This window comes from Huiozyma naganishii, chromosome 13, assembly GCF_000348985.1.
Source record: "Huiozyma naganishii CBS 8797 chromosome 13, complete genome".
Taxonomy (NCBI): Eukaryota; Fungi; Ascomycota; class Saccharomycetes; order Saccharomycetales; family Saccharomycetaceae; genus Huiozyma; species Huiozyma naganishii.
In genome coordinates, this window is record NC_035934.1 from 458,636 (window position 1) to 484,759 (window position 26,124).

General features: G+C 46.8%; 15 protein-coding genes across 15 annotated transcripts; 8 read left to right on the plus strand and 7 right to left on the minus strand.

Moving 5' to 3' along the window:
• Positions 1-342: 342 nt before the first annotated feature.
• PRP40 (snoRNA-splicing protein PRP40) lies at positions 343-2,163 on the plus strand (the record flags this gene model as incomplete). Its single annotated transcript, XM_022611115.1, has 1 exon — positions 343-2,163. One exon carries the CDS (start codon positions 343-345, stop codon positions 2,161-2,163), a length of 1,821 nt encoding a protein of 606 aa, XP_022467344.1.
• Positions 2,164-3,106: 943 nt separating this feature from the next.
• On the plus strand, positions 3,107-4,600 carry CAB3 (phosphopantothenoylcysteine decarboxylase complex subunit CAB3; the record flags this gene model as incomplete). Its single annotated transcript, XM_022611116.1, has 1 exon — positions 3,107-4,600. One exon carries the CDS (start codon positions 3,107-3,109, stop codon positions 4,598-4,600), a length of 1,494 nt encoding a protein of 497 aa, XP_022467345.1.
• A 248-nt stretch (positions 4,601-4,848) lies between these two features.
• TIM10 (protein transporter TIM10) lies at positions 4,849-5,130 on the plus strand (the record flags this gene model as incomplete). The annotated part of the gene is made up of 1 exon (XM_022611117.1): positions 4,849-5,130. The coding sequence occupies one exon, from the start codon at positions 4,849-4,851 to the stop codon at positions 5,128-5,130; it is 282 nt and encodes a 93-aa protein (XP_022467346.1).
• Positions 5,131-5,648: 518 nt separating this feature from the next.
• On the plus strand, positions 5,649-7,046 carry GPA1 (guanine nucleotide-binding protein subunit alpha; the record flags this gene model as incomplete). The annotated part of the gene is made up of 1 exon (XM_022611120.1): positions 5,649-7,046. One exon carries the CDS (start codon positions 5,649-5,651, stop codon positions 7,044-7,046), a length of 1,398 nt encoding a protein of 465 aa, XP_022467347.1.
• Positions 7,047-7,157: 111 nt separating this feature from the next.
• On the minus strand, positions 7,158-8,393 carry AVO2 (Avo2p; the record flags this gene model as incomplete). Its single annotated transcript, XM_022611121.1, has 1 exon — positions 7,158-8,393. One exon carries the CDS (start codon positions 8,391-8,393, stop codon positions 7,158-7,160), a length of 1,236 nt encoding a protein of 411 aa, XP_022467348.1.
• A 310-nt stretch (positions 8,394-8,703) lies between these two features.
• UBX4 (Ubx4p) lies at positions 8,704-9,936 on the plus strand (the record flags this gene model as incomplete). Its single annotated transcript, XM_022611122.1, has 1 exon — positions 8,704-9,936. The coding sequence occupies one exon, from the start codon at positions 8,704-8,706 to the stop codon at positions 9,934-9,936; it is 1,233 nt and encodes a 410-aa protein (XP_022467349.1).
• Positions 9,937-9,983: 47 nt separating this feature from the next.
• Positions 9,984-12,635, minus strand: SOV1 (Sov1p; the record flags this gene model as incomplete). The annotated part of the gene is made up of 1 exon (XM_022611123.1): positions 9,984-12,635. The coding sequence occupies one exon, from the start codon at positions 12,633-12,635 to the stop codon at positions 9,984-9,986; it is 2,652 nt and encodes an 883-aa protein (XP_022467350.1).
• A 659-nt stretch (positions 12,636-13,294) lies between these two features.
• Positions 13,295-14,863, plus strand: KNAG0M02540 (uncharacterized protein; the record flags this gene model as incomplete). Its single annotated transcript, XM_022611124.1, has 1 exon — positions 13,295-14,863. One exon carries the CDS (start codon positions 13,295-13,297, stop codon positions 14,861-14,863), a length of 1,569 nt encoding a protein of 522 aa, XP_022467351.1.
• Positions 14,864-14,881: 18 nt separating this feature from the next.
• Positions 14,882-16,279, minus strand: KAR5 (Kar5p; the record flags this gene model as incomplete). Its single annotated transcript, XM_022611125.1, has 1 exon — positions 14,882-16,279. The coding sequence occupies one exon, from the start codon at positions 16,277-16,279 to the stop codon at positions 14,882-14,884; it is 1,398 nt and encodes a 465-aa protein (XP_022467352.1).
• Positions 16,280-16,496: 217 nt separating this feature from the next.
• Positions 16,497-17,891, minus strand: AEP1 (Aep1p; the record flags this gene model as incomplete). Its single annotated transcript, XM_022611126.1, has 1 exon — positions 16,497-17,891. The coding sequence occupies one exon, from the start codon at positions 17,889-17,891 to the stop codon at positions 16,497-16,499; it is 1,395 nt and encodes a 464-aa protein (XP_022467353.1).
• Positions 17,892-18,058: 167 nt separating this feature from the next.
• Positions 18,059-18,808, minus strand: RIM9 (Rim9p; the record flags this gene model as incomplete). The annotated part of the gene is made up of 1 exon (XM_022611127.1): positions 18,059-18,808. The coding sequence occupies one exon, from the start codon at positions 18,806-18,808 to the stop codon at positions 18,059-18,061; it is 750 nt and encodes a 249-aa protein (XP_022467354.1).
• Positions 18,809-18,995: 187 nt separating this feature from the next.
• Positions 18,996-20,324, plus strand: ARG7 (glutamate N-acetyltransferase; the record flags this gene model as incomplete). Its single annotated transcript, XM_022611128.1, has 1 exon — positions 18,996-20,324. The coding sequence occupies one exon, from the start codon at positions 18,996-18,998 to the stop codon at positions 20,322-20,324; it is 1,329 nt and encodes a 442-aa protein (XP_022467355.1).
• A 102-nt stretch (positions 20,325-20,426) lies between these two features.
• RNA14 (cleavage polyadenylation factor subunit RNA14) lies at positions 20,427-22,406 on the minus strand (the record flags this gene model as incomplete). Its single annotated transcript, XM_022611129.1, has 1 exon — positions 20,427-22,406. One exon carries the CDS (start codon positions 22,404-22,406, stop codon positions 20,427-20,429), a length of 1,980 nt encoding a protein of 659 aa, XP_022467356.1.
• A 211-nt stretch (positions 22,407-22,617) lies between these two features.
• SAM37 (SAM complex subunit SAM37) lies at positions 22,618-23,619 on the plus strand (the record flags this gene model as incomplete). The annotated part of the gene is made up of 1 exon (XM_022611131.1): positions 22,618-23,619. One exon carries the CDS (start codon positions 22,618-22,620, stop codon positions 23,617-23,619), a length of 1,002 nt encoding a protein of 333 aa, XP_022467357.1.
• A 118-nt stretch (positions 23,620-23,737) lies between these two features.
• On the minus strand, positions 23,738-25,711 carry FET3 (ferroxidase FET3; the record flags this gene model as incomplete). Its single annotated transcript, XM_022611132.1, has 1 exon — positions 23,738-25,711. The coding sequence occupies one exon, from the start codon at positions 25,709-25,711 to the stop codon at positions 23,738-23,740; it is 1,974 nt and encodes a 657-aa protein (XP_022467358.1).
• Between the last annotated feature and the right edge of the window lie 413 nt (positions 25,712-26,124).

Genomic DNA, 26,124 nt, shown 5'->3' on the forward strand with positions numbered 1-26,124 from the left:
CGCTAAAGCAGAATAAAAATGGCAGAAACAAGATCCAGTGGGCGGGAAAAGATGAGCAAATACCACCGGTCGCTAATCTTCCAAATTGGACTTCGTTAATATACCTTCAGCAACTGCACAACTCACGGCAACACAACGTCAAAACGCGTTCCTGATAGTGATTGACGAAGTCTTGGAAGAGTATCTTTTTATTATCAGTTTAAATTTAATCAGGTGAAAAAGCGGTGAAAAGTCGCTTCCAACGAATTTGAGCGATGAGGACAAGGTGAACAGTGGCAGGCCTGCATCGGTTGAGCTGCTACGTCGTCCCCCACCCCGTTTGGCTAGGCTGTGTGGTCGGTAATGGGCAAATGGGAGCAGGCTAGGGACCCGCAGGGCCGGGTTTACTACTTTAACCGTGAGACGAGGAAGTCGCAGTGGGAGAAGCCTGCAGAATGGGAGGTCACAGATGATGGTGCCGTTGCTGCTGGCGGGGCTCCAACGAAGAAGGTTGAGAAGGCGACGCAGGGGAGCAGTGGCGAGCCAGTGAAGGGTACTTGGAAGAGTGCTAAGACGAAGGATGGGAAAGTGTACTTTTACAATTCGGCTACTGGGAAGTCCAGTTGGACGCTCCCTGCCGGTGTACAACTCGAAGTGGCTCCCAAGGAGACTGCCACGACGGAGTCTCCGAGGGGAGCAGTAGAAGATTCTACTAGTTACGACAAACCTGCACATGTGAAAGCTGTAGCTGATAAGGTGCCCAGTGATGGGTCGAACTTGCAAACGCCCTCGCAGCAACCGTTTGGCAAGTACGATAACCAGTCTGTATTGCTTAGAGTGGAAACTAGCGATAGGAACGTCGCAGAGAGGGAGTTCTTGGCAATGCTCCGAGATAATCAGGTCGACGCAACTTGGTCCTTCAGCAAGATTGTCAATGAGATCGGAATCCAAGACCCGAGGTATTGGCTCGTTACAGATGACCCGCTATGGAAGCAGCAAGTATTCGAAAAGTATCTGAGTAGCAGAACAAAGGAGCAGTTGATGAAGGAGCACAGCGAGGTGAGTAAATTCCAAGCGGCGTTCCTCAAGATGCTGGCGGGAAGAAAAGAGATTAAGAGCTACACTAGGTGGGCGACAGCACGGAGAATTCTTTCCGAGGAACCAATTTACAAGCATTCCGTTGTGAGTGAGTCAATTAAGCGACAGACATTTCTTGAGTATGTTGAAGGTTTGAAGAAGCAACGCGAGTTAGAAATTGAACGCGATAAGGAGCAAGCGAGGACCGAACTCCGGGACTACTTGAATGGTGTCGCCTTCTCTCCTAACGATGGATCGTTACTATCTTGGCAACAGTTACTACAGAACTACTTATTTGAGAACAATAAGCGGTTTGTTGCAAATAAGCATTTTGTCGTTTTGACCCATGAGGATGTTTTGAAGGAATACCTGGATATAGTGGACACGTACGAAACAAAATTGCGGGACGCTTTGAAGGAAGAAAAGGAGAATCAGTACACTCAAGATAGGATGGCAAGAGACCGGTTCAAAAAACTGTTGACCAGGGTCGACAAGCAGATCAAGGCAAACACGCGATGGGGGGACTTTTATAACACTATCAAGGCAGACCCTGCATTTTTAGGATTGGTAGGGAGGAATGGATCCTCACCATTAGACTTATTCCTAGATAAAGTGGAGGAGAAAATAGTCGCTCTTCGAGCACAGAGGTCTGTTGCGGAACACGTTTTGATCAATAGCGAGTATGCTGGTTTAGATCTGTCGCAATTACTGGAGAAACGGGAATTGGTTGAGGCTTTGCTTGCCCGAGATTTGCGTCTATCTGATGTGGAGCGCCATAACATACCATTGATTGTGGATGAGATGATCAAAGTAAGGAGTGAGAAGTTGGAGCAAGAAAAACGAACCACGAAGGTGTCGTTCAAGAAATTTTTGCAAACTCGCATTGTGGGAAAACAAGAGATTACTATTGATTGGACACACATGCAAACCCAACTAACAGGTGCCAAAGAGTTCACCCAGTTGGACGATGCCACGAAGGAAACCATATTCAACGATTTCAAAACGGAATTCAATGCCTCAGTGAAGAGGACCAAGCGGATAAGTGATACCCAAGCGGGGTCTCGGAAGCGTCCTCTTGAGAAGACAGGCATTGTCTTGGATTACTAGCCGGCTGGTGGCAATGGCAAACTCTTGGTCGTCGTATAATAGATAAATGATACTGGGGATTTTCCCCCAATTTGTTTAACACTTTGTTTAAAAAGTTAATCATTTCGTGTAAAGCAAAAAGTATACCACAAAAACATTAATTAAAGTAGCCACTCAGCTGGGGGATAGACTACTCGCGTCTGTTACTATTCCTCAAGCGAGACAAGAAGGAACACAAAACAAACCGATACAAGCTTGTACCACCACTTCACGATGCAAGGGAAACCACGCAGGATTAAACGCAAATTCCATTCCAAGTACCATGCAAGACACATCCCACACGAGGCCACCACCACAAACCAGTTGAAACGGCGGCGGAAAGAATTCAAAAAGGAGTGGAAGGCGCGGCTGCACCGACACTCTTCCAAATTGAAGGAGCGGTGCTATACGATGTTCAAACCCAACAATACGGCAAAACCGTCCCTCAACCACGCCCCCGTAAAAGCGGGCCAGTCCGGATATATAACCATCAAGAAACGCGACGGACAGCTTACGAAGGCCCCGCAGAGGGACACTGGGGCGTACCATTCGCGCAACCCGACACCCATACGGCTGACTCCGCCGTCTAGAGACCAGTGCTACGGCAAGTGGGGCCAAGAATTTCTGTGAAAAGGGAGGGACCACCACGCTAACTACTGTTCCCAGACCCCCACACCGTCTCACCAACCGTATATCTCTGTACCACTCTTTACTATAACGACAGACACGACCAAAACCCTCTTCTCTGCGAGGTCCAGTATTTTGTGACGCAATAAAACTGCGTCATTTTCTTGTCGCTGCCTCTTTTTGCGACACATCACGAATTTTATCTCAAAAGAAACTCCTCCAGGTACCGGAAGCGAACCACTGATACACCTGGTAGGCTGTCAACAGGGTGTTGTTTCGAGGTTGGATCGAGCGGTGAATGATGGATGGGGCACGGGTTGATCAGCTGGCGAAGCACCGGTGGAGGCCGCTCGTTTTTGAGGAGTCCACGAGGGACCAGAGTGGTGGAGCTGGCGGTAAGGATTTGGTGGAGTTCCCAGGGAAGAGTAGTGGTGCTGGTGGTGATGCTGCTGGCCATGGGAAGATGCCACTAGGGCTGAATAGTGGGAGTGGGTCCGAGATTTTCCTGAAGGAGGGGGAAAGAGAACGTATTTTACAACGGCAACAGCAGGACCAGCAGGACCAGCAACAACACCAGCGACATTACGTTTCGTTCTCTATACCGAGAGCTGGGCAGCTCCCACACCACAGATACTCTATCAGTACAAAGCCCGTGGCACCGAAGAGTAACAGCTCCGAAGACGGGAAATCCTCCGGGGATGGCGCTAACGGTCCAGAAACGCTCGATGGAGAATTAGAGGAGAAGGACTGTTCCATGCAGATGCCCGGTGACTTTATATACATGAACAAGAGACAGAATGCGAGTGTGCCCAAGATTTCTACAAGTGGGTCGCACTCGGGGGACCCGCTGATGATACGAAGGAACAGTGCGGATACTAAGATGCCGACGGATAGGACCGTGTTCAAGAAACGAGATAGCAATGTCGAGTCCCCAGTGCCCTTCACACAGTTCTTTCAAAACGAGGATGACAAGAAATTCCACATTCTCATCGGGGCCACGGGGTCTGTTGCTACAATCAAGATACCGATGATTATCGACAAGTTGTTCAAGATATATACACCGGAGAAAGTGTCCATCCAGTTGATAGTCACGAAACCGGCTGAACATTTCCTGAACGGACTTCGGATGTCTTCGGAGGTCAAGATTTGGAGGGAGGAGGACGCGAACGCTACTGACTTCAACAACGATATCCTGCTGTTCCATGAACTGAGGAGGTGGGCAGACATTTTCCTCATTGCGCCGTTATCGGCCAACACACTGGCGAAACTGGCCAACGGTATTTGTAACAATTTATTGACGAGCGTCATCAGAGACTGGACGGGGAAGACACCAGTGATTGTGGCCCCAGCCATGAACACGTTCATGTACATCAATCCGATGACGAGGAAGCACCTGACGATGCTCAACGACAACTTCCCTTTCCTCGAGGTGCTGAAACCCGTTGAAAAAGTGCTCATTTGCGGCGATATCGGAATGGGCGGCATGCGAGAATGGAACGACATTGTCGAGCACGTCCGGTTGAAGATCAAGGACATTTTGCGGGCTCGGCACGAGGATGCAGATGATAACGAGGATAAAGAGGTCCAAACAGTCGAGCACGAGATGGAAGAGGTAGATGAAGAGGACAATGATGAGGATGAAGAGGATGATGAGGATGGCGAGGACGACGACAACGAGGACGATGATGACGATGACGACGACGACGAGAACAGCAACGATTTCGAGACAGAAACAAGCAACAGCATTTTCGATCCGGAGGACGACGACGAGGCAGAGGGGGACAACACCTGAGAAGTATCACTACGTAAGCAAGTACACACACAAAAAGGGATCTGAATGGCTAGTCATCACGGTTAACAACGCCATCGCCATCGTCTTGGTCCGCGAACCGCGCCGTCACGTGGCGCTTTTTGCTTCTTTCTTGAATTTTTTGGAAAATTTGAGGCGAGAAGCGAAAGAGAAGAGGATTGAGACCTGAAAGAGGTGTGTTTCAGTGCGGTTGCCATTGCTGGAGGGGGTCCCAATCAGCAACTACAACAATGTCATTTTTAGGGTTTGGTAACGGTCAACCACAGCCGTCGTCGGATCAGAAGATCACTGCTGCAGAGACAGAACTGGACTTGGTGACGGACATGTTCAACAAGCTCGTGGACAACTGCTACAAGAAATGCATCAACTCGTCTTACAACGAAGGGGAACTGAACAAAACGGAGTCCGGGTGTCTGGACAGATGTGTTGCCAAGTATTTCGAGACTAACGTCAAAGTTGGTGAAAATATGCAGAAAATGGGACAGACGTTCAATAACGGCGGTAAGTTTTGATCAAACAGAGCATTTCTTCCCACTACAAGCTTATTGTCGTATCAGCGCAAGTATCATGTACATAGTTCCACCAATGAATAGTAACCAGTTGCCTCACACTGTCCTGGGTTTCAATCTTTTCCTCCCCATAATGTAAGCCAAACGATATATATATATGTATATGTATATGCATGTATAATCGCCTAAGTTGATTTATGTTTACACCATCGTATACACTGTCTGTCCATGATGACTACCTGGATTGACTGAGTGTTCAATTTGTCTCCTTGGTTCACTGGGTGTTTACGGATACTCTTTGGCTACACTTATTCCCCTTTCTGGACGCCATCGAGGCAAATAAACCTCAAATGATTCGCAGATGCAGTTTTGTTTCAGGTTCAATTCAGAAGCACAAACACGTTTTGTTTCCACACAATGCTATATTAGACGATATGTGAAGATCGCTCGCCTCTTGGCAACGGTACCTAGTCTTTTGCAGATGGAACTCTACGCGATAATCGAGCGATTTCAATCTAAAGATGGGCTGCACAGCGAGTACACACACCATCGCAGAAGATGAGAATGATCCCTTTCTACAGATACGGAAGGCCAATGACGCGATTGAACACTCGCTACAGTTGGAGAAGCAAAGAGAGAAGAACGAGATGAAACTGCTGCTATTGGGTGCTGGCGAATCCGGGAAGTCAACGGTGCTTAAACAGTTGAAGTTACTGCACCAGGGCGGATTCTCACATCAAGAAAGATTGCAATACTCTCAGGTAATTTGGGCGGATGCCATCCAATCAATGAAGATACTGATCATACAAGCAAGGAAACTGGGAATCAAACTAGATTGCGACAATCCAACAACCCATAACGAATTGTTCCAGGCCAAAAGCATAGTGCTGAAGACCCAAACTTTACAGATGGTGGATGCCAATGTTGCCGGTGGGTCAGACTTTCTCAACGACTACGTTCTTAAATACTCTGAGAGGCACGAGGCAAAGAGGAGAGTACAAAGTACTGGACAAGCGAAGGCCTTTGACCCTGAAAACGAGAAACAAACGCTACAAGAAAACTCTAAAGATATGGATTCATTGCCAGAGACGGATGAGAAAATGGCCAATTTGAAGGATATATCGAAAGACCTAAACGAAACGGGCAATGACCAGATGTTCATTGAGAAAAAGCACGATAATGCGCGGAAGGATTCCCGGAAACAATATAGTAACATTGAGATAGCTCACTCGATAAAAGCGCTTTGGGAAAACGATAAGGGGATTAGACAGTGCTTTCATCGATCGAACGAGTTCCAACTAGAAGGTTCTGCTTCTTACTATTTTGATAATATTTTAAAGTTTGCCGATCAGAACTACGTGTGCACAGACGAAGACATACTGAAGGGTCGCATAAAGACTACAGGAATAACGGAGAATGATTTCAACATTGGGTCCACCAAATTTAAAGTGTTAGATGCAGGTGGTCAAAGGTCCGAGAGAAAGAAGTGGATTCATAGCTTTCAAGGTATCACAGCGGTGATATTCGTCCTCGCCACAAGCGAGTATGATCAAATGTTATTCGAGGACGAGAGGGTGAATCGTATGCACGAATCTATTATGCTTTTTGAGACGTTAGTCAACTCCAAATGGTTCTCGAATACACCATTCATTTTATTTCTGAACAAGATAGACCTCTTTGAGGAGAAAGTGAAGAAAACCCCAATACGGAAATACTTCCCGGATTACCAGGGCCGTATCGGCGATGCTGAGGCAGGACTATCCTATTTTGAGAAAATTTTCCTCAGTCTCAACAGAAATAACAAACCAATATACGTAAGAAGGACGTGTGCAACGGATACTCAAACCATGAAATTCGTTTTAAGCGCCGTCACGGACTTGATCATTCAACAGAATCTGAAAAAGTCTGGTATTATCTAGACTTGCCCGCAAGAGATAAAATATATAAGTATAAATAAATGCATATACACACATGCGTGCGCATACGTTCTGTAAGAGAAGAAAAGGCCTATATTTGCATACAGGTAGGCCTTAGGCCGTTGGATTATTGTTATCGCCGTTATCACCCACCGAATCGCTGTTCCGTACTCTTGAAATTGGAATATTTAACAACGAGACCCGTTTCCTAGCCGCATTACCTGTGGGTGATGCATGCCTCACATCTTGATCATCAGCAGAACTATTCTTCACTGCACTCTCCTTGTTTTCGTCCTTTAGATTCTGTAAGATATACTTATTGTTCAACATGGTGTCATTGCTAAAAGTCTTATTCAATTCTTGCTTCCCCTTCACTGTCTTAGGCGGCGTCCCCGACGTGATACTCGCTTGTGGTATGGTAATTGGTGAATCTTCACCAGAGACACTTCTTATAGACTCTGCGGACTGATGGATGTTACTGAATGGTGGAATCGACTGAACCATAGAAATCGATGGCTTCCTGCTTGTTGATATGCTAAGCAATTTTGAAATGGGTGAGGCAGGTACTGTATTTCCTGCTCCTGCCCCCGCCGATCCAGGGATTGTAATTGGATTTGCGCTGTACGGAGAGTTTACGGTTAGAAGAGGTGATGGCCCATCTTCAAACGATGGTTTTCCATCCATCAGCGGTGTTCTGAACGCAAAACTTGGCTTTTTAAAGTTACTACCAGCAGAACCCGCTTTCGCCGTTGACTCCTTGAGCAACTTATTGTAAACGCGTGCAAACTCGAATGTTTCTGCAACTTGGACAGGTTTCCATTCAAGAAAGTTTACTGCGTTCACATCAACCTTGGGTCGCTCTTGTAGAAGCAGTTTCAAACACTCCGTGCTTCCGTACTCGAGACATATATGCAAGGGTGTTTCACCTTGGCCATCTTGGAGTGAAAGGTCTGCTCCAACGCTAATCAGAAGACTCGCGCATCTGAAGTAATCGTGCATGCACGCTACATGTATTGGTGCGCTACCATTCTCTCCCTTGGCGTCAATGAACCGTGGAAAATGTTGCAGTAGCAGATGGGTTGTCTGTTCATGCCCATTCATTAGTGCTAGATGAACGCACGTATTTCCCTTAAAGGTCCGTATCAGCTCGTGATGATCATGGCCCAACTGCACCAAATATACACATATAAGGTACCTCCCGTAAAACGATGCGTAGTGAAGAGAGCTCCAACCGTTTCGCGGGTCCACGTTGGTAACTAGTTCTGGAAACCGTCGGAGCAGCCTTTTGACTATCAGCAAGTTTCCATTAACAATAGCTTTGCGTAACCGTACAGATGGATCACCCAGCATCCTTATTGAGTGTTTGAATTGGCTCACCAGTTAGTTGTACTTCGTTCACTTCCGATGCGTCACCAAAAGTTGGAATATCGTAGTATTAGCAACAGTAAACGGAACTCCCCTAATAAAAACCAGATGCACAACTCTCTTACAGACCTACCACTCACGTACCTTGATGTTCAAAAGTACTACGTCCTATCCCAATTAACGACCTATGCTGTCTGCATCTGCCCCGGTTCTATCATTTTACACCGATTTGATTCACCTTCAAATTAAATAACTACATGGCTAAGCAGAGCTCAGCACAACAGGACAGCGGGAAATGGGTGCTGTGACGGTACAACACGAGTTCCGTGCGTACACCGTGGAGCTGGATGCCAATTCGGTTTTAAAACAGGCCCTGGAGCAGTCTGTTGCTCACTTCAGACCAGGAAGATCGGCCGATGAGTTCTCATTCATGCATGGTGGCAAAACTGTCCCACTCGATACGCCTTGGAGGTTGATGAACTTACCACAGGGAGCTAATTTGCAATTAGTAGAAGACCGCGTGCGGGCTTCTGTGGCGACGTCGAAATCTATGAAAGTGAGGTTCCAGGTTGCAGGTCTTGGCTCTGTTGTCAGGGAAGTGGTTACAACTGATTTGGTCGCTAACGTCCTCGCAGAAGTGAAAGTCGAACAGAATTGGTCTCAGGTTGATCTAGAAAGCATCACCATCCGTGTTTTGTCCATAATTATAAAGTACGCTGATCTGATTGGTAAGACGTTCCAGGATTTGGGAATCAACTCCTCTACGTCGATAACAATCAACCTACCCACCACAGCAACAGTGCCAGTCCCAACAAAAACCGTGCCAGAATCCACCAGTACCACTGATACTGAATCTAGATCCTCTAAAACAACAGCAGTTCGTGAGTCAACACCATTGCATAAACCTATAGTGTACATCTCCTCAGATAATGCAGCATCCACAATATCAGACCAGTCAACCGACGAAGATGCTTACGAGTTAACTGTAGAGCAGGCACAAAGATACCAAAGGATGCTATCAAAGCAGGCTGGTGGTCTTGGTGGACCGCTACTAACCAAAAGACTAAGAGAACAACAAGATCAACAAAAGCGCAGACCAACCATCAAGGAATGCTTGATAAGAGTTAAATTTCCTGATAGAACGTTTATGGAAATGGCGTTCCAACCGAGCGAGACGTCTTCAGATATATATAACCATGTGAAAAAGAATTTGAAGGACGAGTCGATGTCTTTCAACTTGTACGAACCAAATCCGTACAAGTTGCTAATCGCGTACGATGATAAAGAATTAGTACGCGATTTTAATTACGGTTCCAAGACTGTTCTTCTTTTTGAACCCGAGGACAAGCACAACAAAGGCCCATATTTGAAGGGTGCACTCGTAGATCAGGCGAAAACTTTAACCGATATGGTCAAAAGCGCATTTGAACCCACACCAACATCTCACAAACAAGCGGAGGAAAAACCCGTAAAGGTTAAAAAGACATTGGATAAAGTGCCCAAGTGGCTGAAACTAAGTAAAAAGTAAGTAGTGTTTTATGCAATGATAATATTAAGGTATTTACAAGTGATTTTCTATAATTTTAAGTCAAATGGGGGAGGAATTTGGAGTTTCTCGTACGTTTGATGTACTTCCCTGAACTCCGAATCGTAAGGATTTTTGTATTTAAGAAATAAGAGGATTCTTTTTATAAGCTCCGAGAAGATATCGTCAGAACTTCGGTCGAACCGACAAAAAATATTACCCTCTGATTTCAACCTAAAACACTCTTCCAAGGCACGTCTTCTAGCTTCCATGTAGGGCAACGAAGGATTATCGCCCATCTGCCGTTGAGTTTCCAAGGCCAGAAACTCTTTTTTTATACCGACCAATAGATACTTGGCAAATGGGAGGCCGAACGTAACGCTGAACTTATCGTGCAGTACACTGATCACTGCAGGCAATGCTACCCACTCCCGCGACCAAATAAAGGCGTCTAGAATGAGCCAATTAAACCTGGTATTTGGTAACAGATTATCCTTATTTACCATATAGTCAAAGAGGGATGTTAAGTCATACATGGGTTCCGAAGTAGTTTTCCTCATAGTTCGATTGGCATGATAAGCCCTCCCGTTATAATTCGACAAAGCAGAGATTCTTGTTAACTCCAAAAATCTCAATCTGTAATACTTCGCGTATACCTTCCACATCTCATAATACAACCGTTGATTCAGTACTTTGGATGGTCTCATCTCACCATTGTCCGTGTCTATATTCTTTTCAGCTTCGACCAATGTAGTATTGATGATTTGGAAGCATCGATCGAAGTTCATTACTTCTCGATAAAAAACCAAAAGTTTGGCGAGGTATACGGAGTTGTAAGAAATGTTTAGTTCGTTAACTTTTTGCATTATTTGAACTATCTTTTTTTCGTAAAATGCCCATTTGTCCCGATTTTTTCTTCTGTCAGCATCCAATGCCTTTTTAGTGTAGTATTGAATGAATGTAGCGTAATGGTGTGCGTTTAACCTTGGAAACTTGATCGATGAATGCATTTTGGATTCCTTTTGTGAAGTTTCTAATGCTAGCAATATTGATGTGGCTGATATCTCTTTACCGTTTGCCAGCAGAAGCTTCAAAAAACCGTTAAACCTCTTTGATACCTTTTCACGAGATCCTTTTTTTGTGCTGGCCATATCTTGGAGTAGAGAACTGGTAGAAATTGCGAGCCGTGGGTTATCCAAAAGGTCGTTGACTGAATCGAAAAAGAAACGGTCCACGATTGTGTTATCCTGGGATACATTTTTGTATTTGCTCCTTAAGATGTCAAATTTGGATTGTAGTTCTGCTTTACTTTGAGTTGTCTTCGACTTGGTAGATTTAGGTAGCAACTGTTCCAGCAGTTGGAAGTCTTTCAAAAGAGACAACCTTGTCTTCATCAAGAGTGTCTGAAAGACTCGCGAATCAACGCCATCCAAGCTGAGAAACTTTTCCATCAGTGAGGAGGCAATAGGTCGATAACTTCTACTGTATAGCAATGATTCAATAATAGAGGCCATGTCGTCATACGTAATTTTTTCCATTGAATTCAGATATTTGTTCCCTTGTTCCTCATCATCAAAATACGTAGTTCTCTCGTCAATTTTCAAGTCGGTGATCCCTATTGTGTCAGCCATGGAAATAAACCTGGACACGAGGTCCTCTATTAGCCGGTCCTTGTAATCAATTCTGCTGAATTTTCTAACAGCCAATCGCAGTACTTTTGGCGGTAAGTACTGATGGGAGTGAAACTTTTCATCTGTTCTTTTCAGCAGTTTCTGGAATCTGGACAGATCGTTTGACAGCAACGCTATCATGAGTCCCAACTCGTTCCACCAACGTTGATTGACCTTGAGTTCTCCAGCTTTGAACAGTTTCCACGCCTCCTTATTGTACCCTAGTTTAGTGAGAGCGTTGATGTAGAAAGACTCGTTGATCGGATCCATTTGGATCTTGCCCGTAGAGTACAGTATTCGTGCGGAAAGGTATATCCCCTGGTACTTCCACTGGTCTATACGAATCTGTTTGAATACTTCAAATATCTCTGCGAGCTGCACGGGGGAGATCACCTTCTGCCAGTTGTCCAGATGCGATGCCAGTATATTTCTAAGAATCCCGAACAAAAACTTAGTATTTGCCAAGTAGGGCTCCTCTTCCCCTGAATCCGATGTAGTAGCGCTCTGTTGTGCAAATAGCCCGGACATCACTTTAGACTCCATATCTGAACCTTGCTTCTGTTTCCGGGCCGTCCATTCCAAGTTCCACTCTTGCAGCTGGCGCACACCGAACTGGTTAAGCCTCTTCACCTCGAGTCGACACTCCTCGATAACGTACGCAAGCACTATCTGAAACCTCGTATCCTCGTCAATGGCACCATCACGCAGGGACCTCGACAGCGCGTTGTAGTTTTTGTTGCTCTGCCTGAACGAGACGTTGAACTGCCTAAGCGATGCCAGCACCAAATCCTGCCTGTCCGCAGCGGCAGTCTTACTGTCCACTGGGGCAAGCCCGAGCCTCTTCAGCGACTCAACAGTTTCGTTCTCAGACTTCCCGTACAGAAACACTTCCTTCTGGGAGGAGGAGGAGGCCCGCGGGGCCTCCTCCCTCCCCCCACGAAGCACTGACGCAATATGCGACGCGGGCTTCCTGTAGAACCGACACCGCCGTACACATCCCGCCAAGCGGACGGGTCCTCTCCAGCACAGCATCGCCCACAGACCCTCAGACACACACCGTCCAACACCAAAAGCCCTAACAGTCCAATTCGACCCAAGCACCAGCTCATCGCCTCCAAAATGGAAAATTTTTCACTCTGAGGTTTTTCCGAGATTATATAAAAGAGCAGGGCATCTCTCGACGTTGAATTGTTCCTCGAACGATGATTTGGAGGAAAGAGCGGGGCAGGGAGGTAGAATACTGCCAGCAGGTGCATCCGCTTTGACACAGGCTTGACTTGTGTACAGAAAGGTTTTCTGTGCAACGACAAGCGGATCCGTCGAAGGCCAGGGTGCTCGCCGGCAGTGGTCTCTCTGTCAACTCGTAGTTTATTACCGGATTTTTTAATTAATTAATTAATTAATCGTTCTTTTGTGACACAGTACTACAATGATGAAAACATTTTATTCATATACAGTTATCCCTGTCTGAATGGGTATTTTAATATAATAGGTAACATCCATATGTCGATAATATATGTTCTGAAAGTGTACGTGGTCACACAAATTCTTGTCTTTGTATCTGTATTTTTCGAAATTTTCTCGCCGTATAGGTTTACAGAGTACTAATCGAGGTTTCTTGCTCAGGTTCAGTGACGAGACCAGGCGGCATCTCGGTAAGACGCTCGAGCCAGTGTGCGATCTGGCTCGAAATGAACGTTTATTTGCGGTTGCGGCCGGACAGCGAGGGCAGCGCCCTCGACATTTCGGAAACCTCCGTCACTTTCAGATCGCATGCCAGTGTGGGGGGAAGCCACGGCGTGGACCCTCACGAGCGCACGTTCTCCCTAGACAAGGTGTTCCCGCCGTCCGCCTCGCAAGCGGATGTTACTGCCGTGCTTCTGGGGCCCATCGTGGATAACCTGGCTCACGGAGTCAACGTACAGATGGCCTCCCTCGGTGACTCGCAGACGGGGAAAACCCATACGATGCTGGGGCAGCAGGGTGTTAGCCAGGGACTGCTGCAACGAATACTGACAAAAGTATTCCAATTGATGAACGAAAACGAGGGGGTCACAGTACAGTACTCGCTCTCCGCCGTGGAGCTGGTCAATGACAAAGTTTACGACTTACTCAATAAAAGATCGCCTTTAGGACAAAACAAGAACCATCTGAAGGGGTTTAAAGCAGTACCGCTGACTACCTTGGCTCAAGCGTTACAGTACATCAGGGACACGCTGTGTACTAACATCAACGGACACATTTCCGTAAAGTTCAACATTCGACAGATCAACCTGGCCAGGAGCACAATAACAGAAAGTTCTTTGATCCTCACAGACACAAAGGGTTCCCAGTACAAAAGGGACTTGCAAGATTTTGAGAAATTACTACAAGGGAATAGCGAACCACACTCTGCACTGATGAAACTGTTATACAAACCGATGTTCGGGAACTATACAAGATTTATAGTAATGCACGACTCTTTCCTGCCCGTGAACCAAGCACAAACACTAAACACTTTGAAGTTCAGCGCGCATTGTACTGGTTTCCAACCGAGGATCATTGTTCATTCCAACGTCTACCCAATAGATGTCCAGAGAGAGTACGACCTGTTCAAGGAAACCAGTGATATCAAGAACAAAAACATGCGATTGCAGTTGGACTACGCCACTAAATGCCTAGAGCACGAGCCATCTACCAAGTTTGATGAGACTGACGTCAAGAACCTTGCTAACGAAAATTTATCATTGACTATGAAAGTGGAAACGTATCTAACTGAACTTGGCGAGTTCAACACTGTTCTCAACAGTTTATTGAACAAAATTGAATTGCACAGCTCGTTAAGGGGTCAACATAATGACAAAAACAAAAAGAAAAAAGAGAAATTGGTCTCACGTAGCGATATGCTTACTCGCAAGTGCCAAAAGACGGAACAAACAGGCTCCGAACTCATGGAATACATAAACAAAAAGGACGTCGAGCTCCAAAGGTTATTAACCGATAACAACAACCTGAAGCAAAATGTTCATTCAATAAAGGACACATACGGGGAACAGCAGGAACGAATAGAGCATTTGGAAAACTCTATTTCGTTTTCCTCATCGCATATCAGCAGGTTCTCTGTGTCGTCGTTTGCCACATCAATCAACTCTGCTGCATCCAACTCTACGGGATCCACAAACAGAACATTCGCGACTTCTAATAAGTCCCCAGGGAGGAAAAAATCTCAAGATACTACGAATGCAGGCGGATTCAATTTACAAATACTGAAATCTAAATAGACGTTATGCCGTAGGCTATTAGACCCGATTTATATTTATCAGAATGGAACCAAATTGACCACCCCAATACACAGCCAAGAGGACTAAAATCCAATTGAAGGATGCCGATACAAAGTTCCACAAAACGGAGAAATGTGGACACACATACTTAATCCCCCAAAAGATACCAATCATGGAGACCCAATACACAGGGTTCAAAAACGTAAATATCGTTCTTGTCATATACCAAAAACGTTGGAATCTAGACTCCAGGTAATTTACTTTCAGTGTCATATCGTCTAATGAGCTGGATATGCCAGTGAGTTTCTCGACAATTCCATCGTTCCAAAATTGCAATTCTCCATTGATTTGGTTGGTTATCTCTCTCCAACTGTTGAAGAAGTTTTGTTGGATATTCCCTAATTCCAATGATAGTGTATCGTCAAGAACTTCCTTCACGGAGTGTTGTGTAATTTGTTCGATTTCATTCGTCAATTGACCGAGCAGCAGCCGTGTATCATAAACAAATCCTTCAAGTTCTCTACCTACTGTCAATTGATCAGCCTTTCTGGCTAATAAGGTACTCTCGGTTATCGAGTTCATATCTTGCCAATTTTGTAATTCGGCTTCCTTCATTTGCCGCACTTGAAGGGTTAAGTCATCGTTTATTTCCAAAGCCAATTCTGAAGCAGCTTCCTGTATTCGATCTAAACCGTCTATTATCGCACCATCTTTGAAATGAAACTCCTTCAAAAAATCTTCTCTTTCCTTCTCCATTAGGTTTTTCAATTCTTCAAAGAATGAATGGAAATTGTTAGTCATTTGGAACTGCTGCTTTTCAGCTTCCTGTCTCAAACTGACAAGATCGGTTTCCAATATATCATTGAACTCCCCGATTTTTTCGCTAGCCCCGGATTTGACCTCCTCCATCCAATCGTCAAAAAGATCCCCCCATTGATCATTCAAATCATTAACCCAATGTGTGACATTAATAAAAGTGTTCAAGATTTGTTCCTTCTGGACTGAAATATCGTTACTGTCACACATTTGGTACAGATTCTGGTAGTAACCATTGTAGGTAGTCCACCATTCGTTAATTAAGCCGTACATAGCCATACAATCCCGAATATCATCTACCGTGTTTTCTATGTTACAGCCATGTTTCAGATTGGACGTTTCAAACTGACAAAAACTCAAAGCCACGGCAACTGAAACTTTAGCCTCTATCGAAATTGTATCAAACCCCTCTGTAAGACATCGCGGGAATATAGGTTTCAGGGCCTCTCTGACACAGCTTGTCTTCAAGGCTGGGAACATCTCTTGTAAATATGCGGAGTCATTTGGAAGTATTTGGCTGCCACTGTGCAGTTTTAACAAATCCGCTGACATTGCTACTGCGGAGGGTACCAACCAAGGTATACATAGCACGGAACGCATACCCCATTAATATCTGATTTGTTGCTAACGTATCCGATGGCCGCATTCACTCTTGCCTTTTATACGTATGTTTTGGAAAGTTTCTTCCGCAATATGCCATGTTATCCCACCTGAAACAGATAAGAATAGGTAATTATTTGACTGAATATATATGAATGATTGTGTGTAATATTTACAACGATATGCAGAGGTGTTATGATTAATGGCCATGGAGTACTCAATCTGTGTTTACAGCTTGACTTAGTTCTTGAGGGTTTGGCAGGTCGAATTTCCGAGCAAGCGATGCGGCCATGGTTAAGTTCTCATATTTGAGAAGATGATCGATGCACAGTTTAGCATGATTGCTTGGTAGTTCAATGTTATTTTGGGCAAATAGGTTTAAGACACCGCACAGATCTGCCGATTTGTGTAAGTTTGAGTTTTTGCCCTTTGCACTACACTCCTCGCACTTGGTTACCAACTGTGGGAATAAAGCCTCCAGCAATTGTTCCCTCTGTTCTTGCGGTTGTTTCATGACAATGTTGACCAAACACATTATTTCGTTATAATGTTGACAAAGTGCAATGCAGAAGGAAAGTAGTGTTACAGAAGGTGCATTCTCGATCAGAGGTCTAAAATCCGCGATGAACACCAGTTTCTCCTTCCTTGACTTTGATTCCAACAAGCGAAGATACGCGTCGATACTGTCCTGTGGCGGTTTTATCCCTTGCTGGATCATTCTTTCGATCACGGTCTTTGCCCTGATGGCAGCCATAGATTTATGGAGGTAGTGTCTCAGCAGGAGGAGCAGCACGTGTGGTTCAAAATGGCGCAAACAGTCGTTGTAGTTAAATCTCCTGTTGACAGTCTGGAAGAGTTTGTCCAAAGTAAAATCAAATGCGGTGTGTTGCTCTGTAGTACAATTCTTCAGGAAGTCTGCCACTTGCAGTGCTTGGACGAGCAATGGTTCCACCGCTCGCAAATGGTCCAATTTCGTGTACATATGGCCCTGTACGGACTCGATCACCAGTGAGACTTTCTCCAGAGTGTCAACGAGACGCGGATCTCCCAAGATGAACGAATAAATGTCCTCTGCGAAAAGCCCTGAATGGTGGCGGCTGATTAGAATGTAATCGATCAGCGAGTTCAAAGCAACCGAGTCCGCAGCAGCTCCTTCATCAGGATCTTGTTTCTCCAGTAGCTGGACCACCTCTTGCAATCTCCGGTCGTCTCGAGTCAACAGAGTTTTCCGCGAGGCACCCTCGCCTGCCAAGTGACATTCTTGCAAAGTGACCGCACTTTCTTCATCGATTCTCTGGGTATATTCCTTCAACCATTGCGAGACACCTGCTTTGTTTTGCAATTTAACGGGTCCCATGACAAGCTGGCCCACTCCGGCTTTGCCCTCAATAACACTCGCAAAGACGGGCCGACCGTCCGCAAGCGCCACAGGACCGTCCCCGTAGCACATCAGCAATCGCTCACGACCGCTCACCCTATAAAACGGGTGGATAACCTGCCCTGGCGTCCTGTGCGATACGAACTCGGATCCTGTTTTCCAGCAATTCCGGAACAAAACGTCCCTTGTCCGCTGACACTGGGACACACTCTTGTAAATACGACTCAGTGGCATCCTCCAGCGACAGTTGCAGCCCAGGATGGAGTGAAGACTGCAAAGGAGATGGGGGGAGCAAGACTTACAGCACCTTCTCACTGAGCCGTCGAGTTCCCTTATGCTGGAAAAATTTTCACTGCAAAACTGGAACTTGCGATGAGCTTGACGGGGACGGCGACGTTTGCTCAGTCTATCAGGTTGTAGTAGGAGACTTGCGGCTCCGTGATTTGTTCCCCGAGTCTTTCTCTGCTAGAGAAAGACATGGTGACCGCGTCGGGGCCTCTGCGTCTGCCTGCTGGCAGGGATCCCACTTGTTTGAGCGAGTGTAGAGGGAAAGTCTCTGTGCGAGGTGGGAACCCTGCCCTGTGGCTTGTTCTCTCGTAGTTCTTGAGCGAGACCATGCGGCGGAGCGACCCGAGCATTGACGCGACGACCGCGGAGATGACCGTGGTCGCCAGCATTAACCACCCAGGCCAATTCAGAAACGTCGTGAACAGTAGGATGTCCACTAGAAAGCTCAGCAGTGAGAACAGGAACACGGTCAGCGACAGCAGCAGTGCACACTGGATCGCGTTTGTCGAATCTCGTAGCTTGGGGGACACATCGCACACAGCACACAGCACGAGAAGCACCGCGCTGAGCGCAAACGCAATGAAATGGACGACGAGAAGACGTGAGATGCTGAATTTGGAGTGCGAGGGCAGAGTCAGCTCAAGTAATGAATCGGTGGCCACATTACTGCTGTAACCGATGCCGCGGTCAGTGCAGTACCGGTCCGGCGGCACAGTGCACCACCCAAAGATTCCGTACTCGTAGATGTCAAACCGCGCCAGATTGATGTGTGTCAAGGGCGCAGACACGATCGGAAACACATGGAACGTCACGATGCAACATAGAAGCAGCGTGATCACCCTGAGCCGTGTGATTCGCAGCATCGTGGGACCGCTCAGGGACGCCATCTTGCGTTCAGGTCATCGCGACTTCCCTCGAAGTGACTCAAAATCTGCTTCAAAGTGAAAATTTTTGTATAGAAGCAGCACACAACCAGCCAACCATCAGTAGCTCATCGACGTCTCAGAACTCTTGCTAGTCACTGTCGCCCGCCCTCTGGTTTTCAACGCAATGAGAGTTTCGCCAAGGTTGTTGCAAAGGGCAGCTAAAAGTATCGACAAATATGCACTGTACGTTCCGCAGAGTGGGGTGTTCCCGAAGGGCTTCAAAGTAGGTGCCATCGCCTCTGGGGTGAAGAAGAACGGGGCCCTCGATTTGGGGGTCATTGTGAACACGAACAAGTCTCGTCTTTCTTCTGCAGCGGCCGTTTTCACAACAAACAAGTTCAAAGCGGCTCCCGTTCTTGCCTCGAAACAGGTGCTCGAGGCGGTCAGAGGAAAGGGCATCAATGCGATCGTAGTCAACTCTGGCTGTGCCAATTCTGTCACTGGTGAATTGGGGATGGCCGACGCAAACGAGATGGTCAGCCTCGTCAACACGCAGATGGGGGGTACACCGAACGCAACGCTGGTCATGTCCACTGGGGTCATCGGGCAACGGTTGCAGATGGACAAGATTACCAACGGTATTAACAAACTGTTCAACGAAAACAGGTTTGGTGCTCATTTTGAGGACTGGTTGAACATCACAAAATCGATCTGTACCACGGACACTTTCCCTAAATTGATCAGTTCGAAGTTTAAGTTGCCCAACGGGCAGGAGTACACTTTGACTGGGATGGCTAAAGGTGCCGGTATGATCTGCCCAAATATGGCCACCTTGCTTGGGTTCATAGTTACGGACTTACCCATCGCAAGCACCGCTTTGAACAAAATGCTGCACCATGCGACAAACCGTTCATTTAACTGTATCTCCGTGGACGGCGATATGAGTACTAACGATACCATCTGCATGATTGCCAATGGTGCAATTGAAACGCAAGAGGTCAAGGAGGATAGTGAGGCGTTTGAACAGGTTCAGGAACAGATCACACAATTTGCACAGAGACTGGCCCAGTTGGTCGTCCGCGACGGTGAGGGGTCTACCAAGTTTGTCACAGTCAACGTCCAGAACTCGTTAACTTTCGACGATGCCAAGATCATTGCCGAGTCGATCTCAAACTCAATGCTCGTTAAGACCGCTCTGTACGGACAAGACGCCAATTGGGGGAGAATCCTATGTGCAATCGGCTACGCCAAATTAGATAACTTGAAATCTTTGGACGAGAGTAAGATCAACGTTAGTTTCATTGCTACCGATGACTCGGAACCTCGTGAGCTGAAATTGGTGGTCAACGGGGTTCCAAACTTGAACGTCGACGAGGAGAGAGCGTCGCAAATCTTGGCGCTGAATGACTTGGAGATCAAAGTCGACTTGGGGACCGGTTCCGAGACAGCCCAATTCTGGACTTGCGACTTGACACGCGAATACGTTACCATAAACGGAGATTATAGATCATGATAACTTGAATAGTTAATACATTCGCTTGTGATTGTTGTCCCATAATTATATATACATACACATTTGTACATAAATAGATGTGCTGCGTGAAACATTCATCGGTTACGATCTGTCTTCTGGTATTTCAACCTGGTCCACGAGAAAATTAATCAAACTCTCGGGATCAAGTATCACATTGCTAAAGTACTGGCGCTTTGGTAAGACTTTGAGCATCTCGACGATTGCGTCTGGCACCTCTTGACTGGAACGAGACATTCTCTTACGTGGTGACATATGGTTACTTGTCTTCATTGCTCTCTTCTTTGAATTCCCATTCATCGAAAAAGTGCCAATCATCGCCATTTGATCGTTCTCCAACATATACGCAAGTTCCAGTTTCTTGATGTAGTTTTCGTTCTGGATCTCATACCTATCGGTAAAAGTCTCAATCAGATTCTCCTCGGGGAACCTCTCGAAAAATCTTGATTCCAGCGAGTAAACGTTATTCAAACTACCAAACTTGGATTCGTAACTTATCATTTTCTTATAGATCAATTTCAATTGAACAGGGTCGACAATTTTGTCCACCGAGGTTTCGAATAGCGTTTTAATATTGGAGTCCTTGTTTAGCATTGTCAAAAAATTCATGTATTTGAGGATATACTCTCCCTCTTCCTTGAAATACTTCAATCCCAGCTCCAGTACTTTCATTGCTGTTTTGTTGTTGTCATTGGAGTTCCGCGATTCCAGGTATGCGTTTTCAATGTAGATGGCGTGCGATAAATTGCCCTTCAACTTCCGACACTTCCCGAACACTTGACGCGCCGCGGCCAACCCTGACAGCCTTTTCATGGTATTCATATATATGCAATAAATAAAAGTTAATTTTTCTTTATGCTTTGAGAGTATCACTGGGTCTGTCTCTTGATTGCCTTTCAGGATTTTGAAGTGCGAAAAGATGTAGTCTGTCGTTGTTTGGTAGGTAGTTTCCAACATTGGGAGGTTATTTTCTAATTCGTAGCATTCGCCAAGTTTGAACGTTAAGGAGGGGGAAGATGGGTTGGCCAAAAGTGCACTTGATAGAATTCTGATCCGGTCCTCAATGGGGGCATCGGCAAGGTACATCACGTAATCGTACCATATTTCAGGACAAAACACCATGTATTGAACTGCCTGGCCGTAAACGTACGTTATCCTTTCCTTTAGGGTCTCCTCTGGTAAAGTCAGTTTATTCTCCTTTTCCCATTGGATCCAATCTAGCCACGTTTGTAGTTGCTCGACGTCTATAATGTCATCTTCGTTATACTGGGCTATATTATTTTTATTACAGGTGCTCAGGTTCATGGGTGAGATTCTGCGTAGGCCAGATGTTGCGTTGGACCACTCCTGGTACAGGGACCGGGCCTTCATGTATTCTCCAGAGAGTTCACCGATGAATTTTCTCGCGTTCAGGTTGCTAGTCTCCTGTTCCCACTGTGTGTATTTTTTCCACATCCTCTCGAGACTGTCGAATGGTGTTGTTAGCATGACTTTGTACAGTTTCCTGAGCAGGTCTATACGTTCTTGTTGCTCAAACTTATTTGCTGGCTTCCAGGACTCCAAGAATTGCAGGTAGTCACTCCAGAATTTGGCGGACAAAGGTTCAAACACGGCGCATTTCTGCATGACCAGATCGAACGCCTTGATGACAATGGCTCTCGCCTCTTGACCACCGGTGATCAGGTTGTTTTTCCTTCTCACATAGTCCAGATACGTCATCCAAAGGTCCAAGTCGTTGTTCGCAGACGCACCGCTCAAACACTCATTGAGCAATGTCTCCACTTCCGTGAACTGGTCCCGTTGAAGGTTTCCCTTCAACTGGATCACCCACAGAGCAGAATACAGCGGAAACCTCTTGTGCAATTTCTCGTACACCACGTCCATCTCGCTGAATTGACCGTTGGACTCGTACCATTGTACAAGTTCCAACTGCCGCAGGATGTCCAACGGATCGTTCTCTATTTGTAACTTCAAGTACGTCTCCTTGTCATCGCCGGCACCGGGCACGGCAGGTGCAACGAGCGGAGTTGGTTCCAAAGAGTTCTCGGGAGACGCGGAAGACATCTCCACTGCTCAATACACACGATCCTACTCCCAAGGCGAGCTACACTGCCCTTCCTCAAACACCAAACTCTCAACTGTTCGTCAGTCGTCAAACCGTCTAAAACTTGTCAAAATTTTAACTGTTAAAGACCTTCTGCAGAACCGGGTCACAGAGAGAGCGACAACGAAGGGACCGCGCTGGAGGGTACCTTAAGGCATTGAATTGGGGACGATGCTGCACTGTTTGCATCTATGGGGGGTCGATGGACGTCCTAGTCTCGTTTCTCCTGAAAGTCTGGCACTTTTTTGGTACCTGGGCGATGAGCTCGCGGGGGTCCCCGCAAGGCAGCGGTCTGACTGGGAGCTAGTGTTCTCTAACAACACTAGCTTGTCCCCGACTGGGGTGCTGCCCTTACTGTGCCTGATAGAGGATGATTTGGAGGACGGTAGACGTAAAGTGATGAGGAATATTTGCGGGTACGGCGACATTGTACAGTACATTATCAACGAGGTCCAATGCCGGAACACTGGGTTGCTCGATCTGGCTGCTGGGGTACACTACTTGAAAAGGGAGCTTGGGCTTCTCACACTGTACCAGATGTACTTGAACAGAGACAACTACGTGCAGTTTACTAGGAAGCAGTTTTCAAAGCTACTATATTGGCCAATGTGGTATAACGCTCCGATACAGACTAGGGCGAAAGTCAAGAGGCAATGCGAGGAACGGTTGGCATTGGAGTTTCTGCCCCTTGACGAGGACGATCTTGAGGACACACCGTCCGAGTTGCAGGGGGCAATGGAGCAACCTGAGCAGTTGACGCAATCGAAGACGTTTAGACTCAAACAATCTCAAAATATGAGAAGGAAAGAGGAGCTATCAGCCAAGAAGTTAGAGTTACAATTTTTCCACAAATTGATTGAAGTATTGCACCACTCGCAGGTGCTAGAGGATGAGTTACACACCGATTTTGAGTTTGCATACACGAATTTATTGCAGGCCTACGTGTACGTCTTGGTAAATCTACCAGATGGTGATAGCACGAGGGCTCGTATTGAAAGAGAGTTTGGATCAGAGTATTTGCAGGGAATAGAGCACGCCATAGATTTGAAGAACAACGGCGCCGGTCTCCTAAAGATACGAGAAGCTCAATTCCAGGAACAGGGCAATATAATCATGTCAGTATACCACAAGGCCAGACAAACGGCTCAGTACTTATCGGGTGAAGCATGGTAAGGACTCCTTGAAAGAGAGAGCGCCTGCAACGCGATGTATTACTAAATTATGTTCACTCACTATATACAATGTACATAAAGGAGAAATTTGAAGGGGAATCCTCGACTTGTCAAAGCTTTCAAAAGATATTCTTGAACTTGCCCAAAAGTTTACTCTTTTGAGCCTCGCTCTTCTCTAGCATCTCATCAATTTGCTTCGCTTCAAACTCCTCATCCAACTCCTGAGCGCTGGTGTTCTTGTCATCAGGCGAGACCGTGGGGGCGCCACCTGACATGATGTTGAACGCAACATTGTCCAAACTCTTCACATCCAGTAACCCGTAGATGGCAATAGTCACCAACCCTAACGTACCAGCGAAACAGGAGAAGGTCATTGCGATGATACCCTTCTTTGTGAACCCAGTGGGGATTGAATCCAATTGCACATGCTCACCGGTCAAATCCAAGAAGTTATCTGTGTTACCAGCTGCGTTACCCTTGATCAGTGTACTGCTGTTGGCGCACACGGATAAATGGTTTGCCGTGATCGCTTGGGAACTTGAAGCCTGTATGGACGCCGGGTCCTCGACTAGCACGATGGCCAAACCTTGCAGCAAATGCCACTCGATGTGACAATGGAAGAACCAGACACCCGGGTTATCCGCTTTGAACCTGATGACAAGGTTAGACTGTGGTCTCAAGTAGATTGTGTCTCTTATCATAGGGTACTCTGGGAATGGTGCATGGTCGTCCGGGTCGTACGACACGGGTTTCAAGCCTAGAGCGTCGTCGTACTCGACGTCTCTGATCAAGGCTTGGAAAACGTGGCCGTGCAGATGGAACGGATGGTTACCTGTATCCTGGTTGTTGAGGACTAGTTCGACGATTTCGTCCTTCTTGAGGACAAAAGTGTTCGTGTTGGACCCGTAGATGGTCACGTCATCCGCTTGGTCCCCCGCGGACAGCACAGTCATTAGTGTGGGGACCTTTGGCGCCGTGTACGTGATGTTGTTAAAGAACGCGTAGTTCTTCCCGTCCATCAGGTTGTCCATCACTACGTCCAATGTGATTCTGTGGTCTGGCTCACCTAGGGCCTCCTCTTTGTGTAGTGGGGTCAAGTAGAAATCGTCTAGGAAGTCGAGTTCATCGACGACGTCCTGTTCTGGCTTAGGTAGCGAATCGTTGTACATCATGAACGAAGTCGAGTTCAATTCTAGTTCCTTGGGGATCACATCGAGCATGGTTTCGTCGAACTTCTGCATGATAGCGAAGTTCTGGTTCGTGTCGTTCTTTGTGTGGATCAACACGGAGTACCGCTGCGCAACGGTCACGTACAGCATATTTGTCGTGTTTGGTTGCGTGTAGACACCGTCGATCTGCACGACTGTCATGTCGTGGTCCTCGATCCAGAAGTACTGCGAGACGAACCCACCGATGTTGCAGATCCGCAGCAAGTACGTAGTATCAGGTTTAACGTCCCAAGTAAGGTTCCTCGTGTTGTTCAGGATCAAGTTTCTAGGGATTGGTTCCGCCCCCGTAGGGTTGTACAAGTTTAGGAACGCTTTGCTCAAGTCCGTGACGGTCTCCGTGTACCAGTCCCCGATGGAGAGCACGACCTCCTCGTCGTACTCGTACGGGTAGTCCTTGTTGTTCTCCCCATCATTGATGATGAACAGACCGCGCATCCCGTCCTCGTACTGACCCGCCGTGTGCGAGTGGTACCAGTAAGTCCCAACTTGGTCCGCCACGGTGAAGTTGTACAGGATCGTGTCCCCTGGGACCAGGGGACAGTTCGTGACCATGGGTGGGCCGTCCATCTGCCCGCTGTCCCTTTGGAACAGCCCGTGGAAGTGCAGCGATGTTGTCGAGTCGTTCATACCGTTGGTCAAGTACACCTCGACCTGGTCGCCCTTGTCGACACGGATATCCGGCCAAGGCCACTGGCCATTGCAAGTGATCACGGGCCGGACACCAACACCGTCGACGTCCTGCGACCCCCACGCAGCGGTCCATTCGAACCGATGAGTCTTAGCCCAGGCAACTCCGGACAGACACAGTAGCAGAAGCACAGACAGCATTCTCCTGGAGGCAGCAGCAGCAGCAATCGTAACCATTGTCAATGGAGCAGTTGTAGAGATCTGATTGACAAGTCATGGCTCACACACCTCGGGACCCCATCGGGCTCTCCTTATATACCGAGTCGTGGTCACCGTCTCATCGCAGCGGTCTACTGGGCCCCATACGAGCGGGCGACAGGGTGCTGTTTGGGCTCTCTCCTCGGTCTTCACGAGCAACGCCAGTTCGAGGGTGCACATCGCATGGTCGCTGTCCCAGAGGGCACCTGCTTTCTGCAACTGCACCCGGAAACTCGACGTCTGGGGCTTATCGCTGCATCGGTTGTCGTTGTTCGGAGAGCGCCGTTCGTTCGCCGGTTGCGTCTGTTGCTGTTCAACAGACGTGTTTGTGGTTCGTGAGTTGTGGATTGCAGTTTGCAGTTCTCGTTCGCGATGGTCGTTGTCTTCACCGT